We start from the raw sequence: 13,489 nt of genomic DNA, 5'->3' as shown, positions 1-13,489 counted from the left end.
TTCTCTCCACAATGATTCGCTCAGCTTACGTACCGAGTGAACAGATCGCAGTCTAGGATGTGTTTCCAAGTAGTCTATATTAGTGAATAACAAAATACAACGCATTTGTGCCATTTTTATTGCGATGAAATAACTTAATCGAACATTTGTGCAGCGAAAGTGTACTAGAAAGTGGGGGTGGGGGGCAGAAAAAGAGCCATAACTCCTTTATTTTTTGGTATTTCGCTGAAATATTTCAGGACTGGCTTGCCAAAGGCCACTAGATGACAGGGAATGTTTTTTCGAATATTTCGATTTTTTCAGAAATTTATCGCGACGGCCCCCTTCATCATATTTTTATGGTTATCAAAATTCACGGGTGAAAGAGAGAACGAGCAATACAGCAGTGACTTTATTTTTTATAATGCGAGTATTATGACGCAACATCGCACGTCTGGCAGCTAATGCTGCCCGCGAGATTTTGGCCTGGAGTGAAGGGGGTAATTGAGAGTTGACTATATATATATATATCTTTCCACAAATTCCTGTTAAGTGTCGTACATATATATATATATATATATATATATATATATATATATGGGATAGGAGGAAAGCTGTTAAGAGCAGTTTAGAGTTTTTACAATAGTAGAGCTTTTGTTAGGATTAGAAATGGAGAGGGTGAGTGGTTTGAGGTAAAGGTGGCAGTTCATCAGGGATGTGTTATGTTGCCCTGGCTGTTCAATTTATATTTGGATGGAGTGGTGTGAAAGGTGAATGCAAGGGTAGAGGGTCGGGGATTGGAGATGGTTAAAGAAAATGGAGAAAAGTGGGAGGTGAGCCAGCAGTTGTTTGTGGACGACTGCACTTGTGACAGGATCGGAGGAGGGATTGAGGAAGTTGGTAACAGAGTTTGGGAGAGTGTGTGATAGAAGAAAGCTGAAGATGAATGTGGGTAAAAGTAAGGTGATGAGATGTACAAGGGAAGAGAGTGGCAGTAAGCTGGAAGTGAGTATTAAGGGAGAGAGAAGTGGATAGTTTTAGATACTTGGGTGCAAATGTGGCTGGAAAGGTAGGAGTGGGGGTGGAGGTAGAACGTAGATTGAGAGAAGTGAGTAAATGTCTTGGGGGATCAAAAAGTGTAATGAGAAATAGACATTTGGGGATGGATGCTAAGAGGAGATTGTATTTACCTATTTGTATTATACGGGAAGGGAGCTATGCTTGTGGTGACCTGTCTTTGTATCTTTCAGCATCGTTTTTTCTTTAAATCTTAATAGTATTTGCACAGTTTCTTTATCTACTTTTCATGTGGTTGTTTTCTATCTTTATCATGATTGACTCTATACTATTTCTTCCTTCTGTTATCTTTGTCACATTTAAGTCTTTCTTGGTCAGAAATAGTACTTCCCTCCTTGTTTTTCCTTTCTATTCTTCATCCATCAGTTATATAGACCTTGTCCCACTGTGTTAGGTGGTAGATTCCCTTTCAATTTTGTTTCCACTATTCCCATTATGTCTGGCTTTTCTGATGCCAGGTAATCATTCTGTTCATTCATTCCTGAGATCATTCCATCAATGTTGGTATATGCTAATTTTATTTTTTTCTTTCCCTTCTTCTGTTTTGTTTCCTTCTTTGTGATATACCATTTTCTCAACTTCAAGTCCCCTACTTTCCAAAAAAAAAAAAAAAAATCTTTTCATTCTCAGTTCTTTCACTTCACTTCTAAGCTCTTTTTCTTTTTCCTTTTCTTCTTCGCTCATTTCTCTCTCTATCCATACATTTTTTAGATTTTCACTATTTGCTAGTTTTGTTGTTTTGGATAGTACAGGTACACCTCACCTTATGTCGTTAATTGGTTCCAGGAGACACGACGTAAGTCGAAAAGTAAGTCGAATTTGCTTACAAGTAGGCTAGGTAGGCCTGGTGTAACCTAGGCTAAACTGCCAATAGCCATTTTTCAGTATTTTATTTTACTTTTGATTGCATTTTTTATTAAACAAGGTTAATAAAAATCTATTTTAAGTTTCCAAACAGAACATTTATTTATCATTTTGTAATAAAGTATAAAAAAGTACCTGTACTTATTCATCAATACGTACAATTTGCTGTACTTTATGAATGCATTGTCAATTACATACGGTTAAACAAAACAAAAAACAAATGAATAAAAACTAGTTTAAGCTTACAATCATTTTGTAATAAGTGAAAAATTGAATAAAGTATCTTTAATTTACCAATGCAGTACATACATTATGTCGATGTTTACGCGTTGCTTTTTCGCGGTGCTGTACTCTATGAATGCATTGTCAATAACATACGGTAAAACAAAACAAATAACAAAGAAATAAAAACTATTTCAAGCTTACATATAATCATATTGTAATAAGTGAAAAACTTTAATGTATTTTCAGTTTACCAAAACAGTAGATACAATATGTTGATATTTACGTTGTAGACGTAGATGGCTGGGGATTGTCGACATCAACATCAGCTGATTCTCGTCGTTCGACGCGTAAAAACTGGTCAAGAGTGCCTTGAACCGTCTTCTTGTTCTTTTCTTCAAGGATTAGATTATAAGGAGCAAAAGCTTCATAACAAGCCCCCATTATCTTGGAAAAGCGTTGAGCATTTGGATCCATATCCTCAAACATAGCAAGACCTTTTTCGATGTGTGCAAATGCTTCCTCCATTTTCTTAATGGTGAAGTGGCGTGGCTCAGATTCATCATCCTCTTCTTCTTCTTTCTTTTGTTGCTCCTGAAGTTCCATCAAATCCTTGTTCGTCAGTAACTCCTTGTCTTTTTCAAATAAATCTGTGAAATCCTCTTCCTCCAAATTCATATCCAGCTCTTTGCTCATTGTAACCAAATCTTTGTTGACAACAACAGTATCGAAGCCCTTAAACTCGTGCACAAATTGCGGGCATAGCTTTTTCCATACACCATTCATAGCAGTGCTCTGAACATCATTCCATGCTGCTGCTACATTCTGTAAAGCTTTGTAGATGTCATATCCCTTCCAAAAGTCGCGAAGTGTGATAGACTCATCCATTTCAATTGCAGCTATTGCTTGCCGTAGCGCACGCTTCATATAATAATGTTTGAAGATAGCAATTATCCCCTGATCCATTGGCTGGAGAATAGACGTAGTGTTTGGGGGAGGTATATGACGGTAATGTTGGGGTGAAAATCTGCGATGTTTTGTGGGTGGCCAGGAGCATTATCTAAGATAAGTAAAACCTTAAAAGGAATCCCCTTCTCCTTACAATACTTCTCTGCTGCTGGGACAAAATTATTGAAAAACCAATCTTCGAAAATAACAACAGTGACCCAAGCTTTTGAGTTAGCCATCCATATAACAGGGAGAGATGCTTTGGGTATATTCTTCAGGGCACGGGGGTTGTGTGCATGATAAACAAACAGAGGCAATAATTTAAAATCTCCTGCACAGTTACCTCCCAACATTATGGTCACACGTTCTTTTGAGACCTTGTAACCTGGAATCGTTTTCTCTTCCTTGGAAACAAATGAACGATCTGGTAATTTCTTCCAATATAATCCTGTTTCGTCTACATTGAACATTTGCTCAGGAAGAAACCCATTTTCTTCGATGATTTTCTTCAGTGTAGCAGGAAATTCCGCTGCTGCTTGTTCATCAGCTGATGCGATTTCACCTTGTCTTTTAAGGAAGTGATAATTTCTCCTGTTTTTATATCTCATAAACCATCCAGGACTTGCTTTGAAATCTACATCTTTCTCATCTGGATATTTTTCCTTTAGGTCCTCAAACAAAGACAACGCTTTTTCCTGAATGAGCTCTTGACTAAGATTCGCATTCTGACGATTCCTCCTATCAACCCAAATTGAAAGAAGATTTTCCATTTCTTCAAATATCTTACCTCTTTTTTTGTTGATGATTGTGTTCTTCATCAATGGGGCTTCAGATGTGACATGTGTTAAAATCTTGTCTTTATTATGCACAATCGTTGATACAGTTGTCCGACTTACTCCAAAACATTGTGCAATCGATACAACTTTTTCACCATTACAATGTTTTATCATCGCCATTTTCTCCTCCAGCGAAATAGCATGACGCTTAGCACTTTCACTAGAACTTTTCTTAGGAGGCATGGGGGCAAATATTACAGTTACAAGTGAATGTTAATGAGAAAATTTACAAAACTTCAGTAAACAGATAACAATCCAAAAGAATTGCGGGAGTCGAGACGCCGCTTACGGTAAATACGTATTGGAAGTACAGTACTGTTGCGATTTCATGTTCTAGTGGACTAGGCCATACTACTTCACGGTATATATTTTAGCAGTTACTGAATCTTTATATAATTTTACATGCTTTTATTCTTATTCATTGTAACATGAATTGCTTGAAACGCTTGAAACGTTTTTTGGTGTTTATGCGATTCCATTATTGGCTGACCGACGTAAAGTCAAGTAAAACGACAACTTGAATTTTTTTCCATATTAATTTTGAAAACCGACGTATCTTCGAAAACGACATAAGTCGAAACGACGTAAGTCGAAACGACGTAAGTCGAAACGACGTAAGTCGAAACGACGTAAGTCGAGGTGTGCCTGTACTTCCTCTGCTATCAATTGTGACCTAAGTTTTACCTATAGCGGCCTAAATTGTTTTTCTTTTGAGTATCTCCCCATTCTGTAAATTTCCTTGATTTCTTTATCCAAGGTTTGATTTTCCTCTCTCTGGTATCTAGGCACATCATGCTTTTCCTTAATACCGTAAATCACAATGCATATTTTCCTGTCCAATGCATCACTAACTAAATTTCCTTTTTCTTTAATCACTTGGATTACCATTTTTTTCGTATTATCCTTTACTTGTTGTTCCATTATTTCTTTGAAGGATAATTTTTTTCCTTTCCTTTCACTTTTTTAATTTCTTGAAAGTCATTTTCTTTCATTTTTTCTTCCACTTTCTCAGTCACCACCTGTATTTGATCTTTCCTCTCCTTTTTCAATGCTTCATTCCGATTCATATTTTCATTTTTCAAACTTATATTTTCTCCCTTTATTCTATTCAGTTCCATTTTTAGATCATCCTATTTCCCTATTGTTTTCTTCATTGGCTTTTCTTAATATAGCTACTTCCTTGTATATATTTTTGCATTCACTTCTCAGTTCAATTATTTCATCCAACAACTCATTTATTTCTCTATTTCTTATAAATTTTTAAACCTAGGTTCTCTATCCGTGTCTAGCCCTCTATATATGTTACTATTCTATCAAATCCTGAAAAGTGACCTCTATCCAACCTTTGGTATGTTTTTGGGGTCTCATTCAGACACATTCTTTTTCTTATTACACCAAGTGGGGACTCTATTATACTTCCGGACATCACTTTGCCTTTGCAGTTTCTTTATCACTGAATTCATTGTTTAATTCATCCATTGTTGTCACTGGTTCTTCTTTTACAGTAACTGAACTAAGATACAAAGACTACATTTCAGTCACCTTAATTTTGACACTCCCTTCCTGTATGTACAAACCAGGTGGTTGTTGATAATATGTTCCAAAATCGTTCGTCGTCAAATTGCTAGGTAGCGGTTCGGAGTTTGTTTTGGTTCATCCTTCCTCAATCGCTGCTCGTATGTGTTTGAGATGAGGTGCATGAGAACTATGATGGGGGTTACTAGGCTGGATAGAGTGAGAAATGAGGTGAGGAGGAAAATGGGGGTGGAAAGGGAGTTGGGAGATAAGATTGATGAAAGAGTATTGGGATGGTCTGGACACATGGAAAGAATGAATGGAGAAAGACTAGTAAAAGAGGTGTGGAAGGCAGAGGTGGAAGGAGTGAACATGAGGGAGGAGCCTAGGATGAGATGGATGGATGAGGTAAAAGGGGCATTGGGAAAGAGGGGTAATGTCTGTTGAGGAAGGACGGGATAGGACAGAAGACGGGTGAATGGAGAATGGTTCTGTATGGATGATGCTGTGATGCATGAGGGGGAGTGAGTGGGGGATGGGGGGTGAGGGAGTATGTGTAAGAAATAAACTGATGTAGCCTGAAGGAATTGCTCCCTGGTTTCTATTTTTCTGCATGAGGGGACAGAGAGGGGGGTCACTGATTTAATGAAGCGGCCTTGCTGTGGATGTGCTGTGTCTTGTGATACTGCTTCTGATCCAGGGCAGTGAGCAAAATGCAGGGATAACCCATCATCCAGGAGGTGCCAAGATAAGAGGAAGGGAAGGGGTTGGGTGGGAGTGGAGTATGTTGGGGATGGAATGAGTAAGAGTGTTTTTTATGCCATTATTTTTTGGCTACCTCCGTCATAAGGGGAAAAAAGGATTACAGAGGATTACAAAGGCGGAGCATGCCGACAGGAGACCTTTTGGTCCATATCTAGGTCGGATGCAGAAAAAAATCATAATAATAATAAAATAATAAATAAAAACTATAATAATGTAAACAAATAAAATACATAAATAAATCTATATGTATAGTTAAATAATAAACAAACAGGTAAATAGTAAATAATAATAAATTGACATATAACTAATAATAAATGAAAAACAAACAGACAAATGATAACAAAACAAAAACAAATAATTTAAATAAATTATAATCATTACAGCATCTTGCTTAGGTGTTTATCTAAATGATTCTTAAAGCTTCGAACTGATCTACATTGCATGTACAGATGCTATATCTGGGTGACTTTTGTACATGCAGTTATTATTCTTAATGCTTTGTTTTTTGTAGTTGTTGTTGTTGTCGTTCCCTAGACTGTCTGTCCGAGCAGTCCCGTCTCCCCAAGGAAGGCCACAGCCGAAACTGGGTTTTCCCACAAATCCTTTATAGAGTGTATGTTGTGTTGTTTGCGTGCATGATTGTGTATAATGCAGTCTTCCATTATGTGTTGTATGGTATGGGGTGAAGTGTTACATCCTGGGCAGCTGTTCACAACACGGTCGTCCAGCCTCTTCTGGTAGCTTAGAAGTGCTGGGTGGTGACCGCATCGCAGTCTGGCCAAGTGGACTCTGTCCTTTCGTGGGAGAGAGGATTCAGAAGGGTGGATATCAGGGGGTCTGGCATGCAGCAGTGTGTTGTCTTTCAGTGTGTTAATGGAGTGGTGAGTGATATGATTATGAATATGTTTCTGGAGGCTGGTATTTGGTGGTTGTGGAGGAAGAGAAGAGAGTATCTGTGCGTAATAAAGGTCTTTGGGTGTAGTTTTAATGTTTCTTGGTGTGTGTGGGTGTTCTGCTATGCAGTGTAGCGGGTGTGATGTGATGTGTTTGTGGTGGCTGCAGCAAGTGTTTGTGTGCCTCTCATGTCGAGGTGGTCCTTGACTTTGAGGACTTTTGTTTCATGGTGTAAATGGTCTGTAGGTGATGTATTTGTGCAGCCTGTAATTGTTTTTAGGGCTTTGTTTTGTATGATTTGAAGGGTGTTGTGGTGTGTCTCACTGAGATTAGGAGCCCATGCAGGACTCGCATAATTCATCACTGAGCGTATGCATTGTTTGTATATTGTTATATTAGTTTCTTTGTTTTGTCCAAATGTTGTTCCAGTGATTGACTTAAGTGCGTTAAGTCTAGGTGTGCATTTGTTTTTTATGTTTGTGAGGTGTTGTTTGAAAGACATGGATGTATCGTATGTTACACCAAGAATTTTCGGTGTGTTTGTGTGTGGTATTAGAGTGTTGTTGATGTAGAGATGAGGTATGTATTTGTGTTCTTTTGTCCAGTTGGTGAGAAGTGTTGCTGTAGATTTGGTTGGAGCTATTTTGAGTCTGTTTGTGATGAACCATGTGTTGAGTGTGTCAAGGTAAGGCTGGATTATTTCTGCAGCTTTGTCTGTGTTACGATGTGTGCATGTGATTGTTATGTCGTCTGCGTAGGAAGAGATTTGTATTTCTGAGGTGTCTGGCATGGGTAGTTTATAGACTGTCTGTCTTCTAGATTGTAGGGAACCAAGCTTTGAAGGCATAGTTGAGTATGATTCTTATGAACTGTTTATGGTTAGTGAGTGGGAAACAGGAATGACCCTTCATCCACAAGTAGCAAAAATAAAAGGGTAAATAATTGGGTGATGGATGGGAGTGAGATGGATGGGAGTAGGTGCAAACCTTGGCTGGTTAACTCCTTTATATGGGGGAGATTCCTTTGGTATACAGATAGAATATCATGTAGCACTTGTGAAGATATACAATAGGTATTTCTTAACTCATCTTGGGAAATATTGGGCCAGGGACACTTTTATGGTGGGCAGCAAAAATATATGGATTTTTAACATCACAGGTGTTCATGGTACCTAACCCCAATGTATGACAAGGGATGACTGTACTATGATTAATATTTCCTTCTAATGGCCAAACTTATGCTTACTTCTAATAAGAAGCACAAAGCATGTCTGGTTATATGAAAAAGACCTACACAGAATCTATAAAATATATCACATTAACAAAGGGGTTAAGAAAAGCCTAAGGCCAAAAAACATAAAAAAATATACATTGAAAGTAAAACACTTACAAGATATTTTGTAACCTTCTTATGTTTTGACTTGATGGCTTTACATTCCTCTTCACCTTCTGTATCACTGTCTTCCTCTTCCTCTTCCTCTTCTGCTTCTTCACTATCCTCTTCACCATCTTCATCTTCTGATCCATTCATATCATCATCATCACTAACACTGGAATTACTACCTTTGTCATCATCATTCTCATCTCCAAAATCTGTAACAAAATTGTGCATACATATATCATGGACATTTTCCCTCATACAGGGGAGGTGGCCAAAGTCAAAAGGCATAATTTCACTTCCACTCCCATCCCCACCCACTCCAAATGGCAATCACTCCTCTCTGTCCCCTCAAGTAGAAAAAGAGATGGGGAGAAATTACTTTGGGCTGTGTCAAAATATTCACACATAACCACTCCCTAGTCCCCCATTCCCCACCCACTCCCTTCCATGCATCACAGCACTATCCATATACAACCATTCTTCATTCTCCCCTATCTCCTGTCTTCTCCCTTCCTTCCTCAACAGACATTCCCCTCTTTCTCAATGCCCCTTTTACCCAATCCATCTCATCCTCAGTCACCCCTCCTGTTCACTCCATCCACCTCTGCTTTCCACACCTCTTTTACTAATCTTTCTTCACTCATTCTTTCCATGTGTCCAAACCATCCCAATACACTTTCATCAACCCTATCTCCCAACTCCCTTTCCAACCCTGCTCTCCGCTTCATCTCTTTTCTCACTCTATCCTGCCTACTAACTGCTACCATACTTCTCAGACATTTCATCTCAAATACACACACATCGATTGTCAAGTAGTCAACAGCATCAACTAGAGCTCTGAATTAAGATAAAATTCTCAATAGTCAAGGAGAGCAGGAGGCCTGGGTTGTATTGAGTGGGAGGGGGAGCAATTGTGGTTGCCCAAAATGATCTAGAGCAATGCTTGTAATGTCTTTTGAGAGAAAATGCAACAAAATCAAGAAGGATCAAGTGAAAATGGCAATGATTTTTAATTGAATGTCGACATGAACGCAGAGCCCTCTGGAGGCACTATACTAAAACTTAATGTAAACAGAGGCCTGGAAACCCTAAGGGGGCTGATTAGGTACCAACAATCCTTTTTCTGGTTTTGGTAAGTACAAAAGAAGAAATCCAAGTTGAATCACAGACATGGAAAGGGAGATGAGTTTTAACAGAAACTTGTGGGAAAGGGAATTCACTGAGCTAAAGAAAGGGGTTATGAATTTAGGAAAAGACTTCTTCAAAGTAAACAAAGAGGTGTGTGATTAAAGAAAAAGAATATTGAAATAAACAATCCATCAATCAAATCAGCCATCCTGAGTCCACTGCTGAACAAAGGCCTCCTTCATAGCATTCTATGATTCACACAACCACGCCAACCTCTGCCATGTCACTCCTGCAAACTTCTCAATCTTGTCTCTCCACCTTCTGTTTGGTCTCCCTCTTCCACGCTTCCCATCTCACGGTGTCCACTCAGTAGCACACTTGCTCCGTTGCTCATCAGTCATTTGCACTAATTTACCTGCCCAATTCCACTTCCTCTCTTTTACCACCTCTACAATATCTTTCACTCTAGTCTGCTCTCTCACCCAACTTGATCTCTTTCAGTCTCTCAGCATTATTCCCATCACTGATCTCTCCATTCTCCTCTGTGCAGTTCTTAGCTTTGTTTCCATCACCTTTGTCAGTTTCCAAGTCTCACACCCATAGATGCTGGCAGAGTGCATTGATTGTAAACTTTATGCTTTAAACATAAAGGTCTGAGCCTCTCAGGATTTTATTATATTTACCAAATATTTTCCAACAAATTGTAATACATCTTTTTATTTCATTATCATGATCTTGGGTTATTTTCACCATCTGGCCTAAATAATTATACTCTTCAACTTCTTCAAGACTCTCACCATCTTTACTTTGAACTTTAGTGTTGAACATTACTTTGGGTTTACTCTTATTCATTTTGAAACCTACTATGGGACTTTCTTTGTTCAGATCACTCAGTATATCTTGCAACTCATTCTGAAATAAGAATAATATCATCCTTATTTCAGAGAGAGCAGAAGACTTGCAAGAGTGATCTGAACAAAGCAGCAGCATTTTATTTTTTTAAAATAAACAATGAACTGTGTGAATTAAAAAAAAGAAATTGAAGTTAAATGTGAAAATTAAAATCAAATAAACAAATAAATAAAAAATAAAAATAAACAAAATAAAAATGAATAAATAAATATAAAAAATAAATAAATAAATAAATGAATAAAGAGGGAAATTTCAAAATGCAAGCAATGTATGAAAGAATTGAAGAAAATTTAGGAAAGGAAAATTTGCAGAAGATTAAGAAATGGAATGACAACAGGGAAAATGAAGAGGTAGCTTTTCAAGAAATAGTACGACAGCAAATGCAGGAGAATGCAAAGGACACAATTACTCAACAAATCAAAGAGAAAGCAAATTAGGTTAGAGATTCAGTGGATAAAAAAGCGTATCATTGTATATGGAAAGGAAAAACATGGCATGGTTAGGTATTTCAAGGAAAAAAGCAGAAAAAAAACCCAGCAAAAACAATTCTAAAAGAAGTACAAGATAGAGACCAAGGGGCAGAAAAGGAAATTGAAGAAATATATAGGATGGAACAATATTCAAAAGAAATCAACCTCTAAAGATATAATTAAGGATACAAATGGAACACATACTAGTAAAATCAGGAAAGTTAGAAAAGAATGAAAACTACAACAACATATGGATAAAAAGAGAAATGAATGTTGAGGAAAGTGAGAGAAGACACTAAGAGACGAGGCTAAAAAAAAAAAAAACGTGAAGAGAATGCCTCTGAGAAATCAAATAAGATTCTAGGACTGATTGCAAAAATTTTTGACTTCAAAAGTCCATCTCTCACAAGCTATATAAATCGCTAGTTTGTCCACGTTTGGAATCTGCTGTTTCTGTATGGTCACCAAATCTTATTAAAGATATTGACAGATTGGAAAAAGTACAACAGTGAGCCACAAAACGGATTCCAATTATAAAAAATAAATCATACAAAAACTGACTAAAACATATGAATCTGTTTTCCCTAAAAAAGCATAGACTCAGAGGTGACAACATTTTCACACTGAATGAGAATCTGACAAGAAACTGTCTGGAAATAGATTTAATTTGGAAGTGGGTAGAAACAACTTTGAAAACCATGTAGTTAATGAATGGAATAAACTTCCTGCACAAGCAGTGCAATGTAGTTCAGTTCGAAGCTTTAAGATTCATTTAGATAAACACCTAAGCAAGATGCTTTAATGACTGCCATTTATTTTATATTATTTGTGTTTATTGTTTATTAGCTTGATTTTCATTTATTATCAGTTATCTGTCAATCTATTATTTATTATTTATCTGTTTGTTTAACTATAACTATGCATTTATTTTATTATCATTTATATTATAATTCTTATCTATTATATTTTTTTATCATTATTTTTTTTTTTGCATCCGACCTAGTTATGGACCAAAAGGTCTCCTGTCAGTATGCTTCGCCTTTGTAGAATGGAAGCCAAAAGAAAGGAGTTCTATTGGAGAGCCTTAGACATGAGGCTGAGAAAGTGATATGCCTGGGTAAGTGAAACAATTGAGCAGAAAACGGAATGGGGAAAAAAATAAAATAAAATAAAATAAAAGTGACTTATACTAACATAGATGGATTGATCTCAGGATTAAGTGAACTAAATGATTATCTGTCAGAAGAAAAACCAGACATAATGGGAATTGCAGAAATGAAATTAAGGGGTTCATTACCACCAAATAGTGCTGGACATGGATTATATAGGGAAGAGGCCAAACACAGAGTATGGGAGTCCAATATATTTTACGTTTCACCCAGCAGGGCTTCTTCAAAAATAACATCGATGAAAAACATTTTACTCCTTATATAGCCCGAGTCTTGCGGCGAGAAACAAACATTAAAATGGTGTACACACAATTTGCGCAAATTGCTTGTTACTTGTAATTAAAATTGCCAATGGTTTGTTTATTGTAAAAAATCCACTATTCTGATTTATATTTTCTATGAGGGATATAAATGCCGATTCTAAACATCTACATTTCATTGTATGGTTTTCATATTTCATAATCTTGGAATTATTCCAATCAGCATTGTTGCCGGTATCGAATCTATGTTTTTCATCTATGTTATTTCTGAAGAAGCCCTGCTGGGCGAAACGTAAAATATATTGGACTCCCATACTCTGCGTTTGGCATCTTCCCTACAGAGCTGTTACAGTCATTGCTGCTTTTACTCATGGATTATATAATAATTGTATTAAAAATAGAATGGGAAATAGGGTGGTGGAGTCATATTTCTGGCCAAGAAAAAATTTAGTGTGACAAAAGGTCACAGGGGGTATAAGCAGTGTGGAAATGATCATGATAATAGCTGAAGATAGCGACATGAAAAGTAGAAAGTTTGTAGTGATTTATGTGCCCCCAAAAATGGGTTCTTAGAAAGAGGGCAAGCATTCAAAAATGTTAGAAGATACAAAGCATTCATTAAATGAGATGCTGAAGGATGGAGGTAACCTGGTACTTATGGGAGATTTTAAATGTAAAAAAATCTGTTGGGAAGAGATGACAGTGAAAGGTGGAGAGGATCTATGGGGAAATGTATTGACATGATTATAGAACATACAATGACACAATGAGTAAAAGAAAATGCCAGATATAGAAGTAATGAAGAACCAATGAGACTAGACTTAATATTTACAACAGAATAATCATGGATAAAATTGAATACAAGACACCATTTGGGAAGAATGATCACATATTAATAGAATTTGAACTAAAGGAGGAATTACATAGAGAGAAAAATGAGAAATACAGAAAAGGAGGACTGATATACAGCCATCCCTCATTATTCGCAGGTTTTTATCCACAGTTTTGACTATTCATGGATTTCAATTGGGGGGAAAAAAAAAATGACTGTCAACTGCTCGCGCTGGGCC

The 13,489-nt window shown here is 37.0% G+C and overlaps 1 protein-coding gene across 2 annotated transcripts in view; it reads right to left on the bottom strand.

Moving 5' to 3' along the window:
• The window catches only part of LOC143020628 (nardilysin-like), a 252,330-nt gene that overhangs the window by 202,526 nt on the left and 36,315 nt on the right, over positions 1-13,489 (bottom strand). Inside the window, exon 3 of one of the 2 annotated variants that reach the window (XM_076177107.1) lies at positions 8,490-8,692. The exons of the other annotated variant lie outside the window; for it this stretch is intronic. Within the exon in view, the coding sequence (XP_076033222.1) occupies positions 8,490-8,692 (203 nt within the window). The remainder of the gene's footprint in view (positions 1-8,489; positions 8,693-13,489) is intronic. 2 annotated transcript variants of the gene reach the window in all.

This window comes from Oratosquilla oratoria, chromosome 40, assembly GCF_046742065.1.
Source record: "Oratosquilla oratoria isolate Oo_2021 chromosome 40, ASM4674206v1, whole genome shotgun sequence".
NCBI lineage: Eukaryota > Metazoa > Arthropoda > Malacostraca > Stomatopoda > Squillidae > Oratosquilla > Oratosquilla oratoria.
Note: the sequence above shows the minus strand (reverse complement) of the source record. Positions and strands in the feature narration are given on the sequence as shown.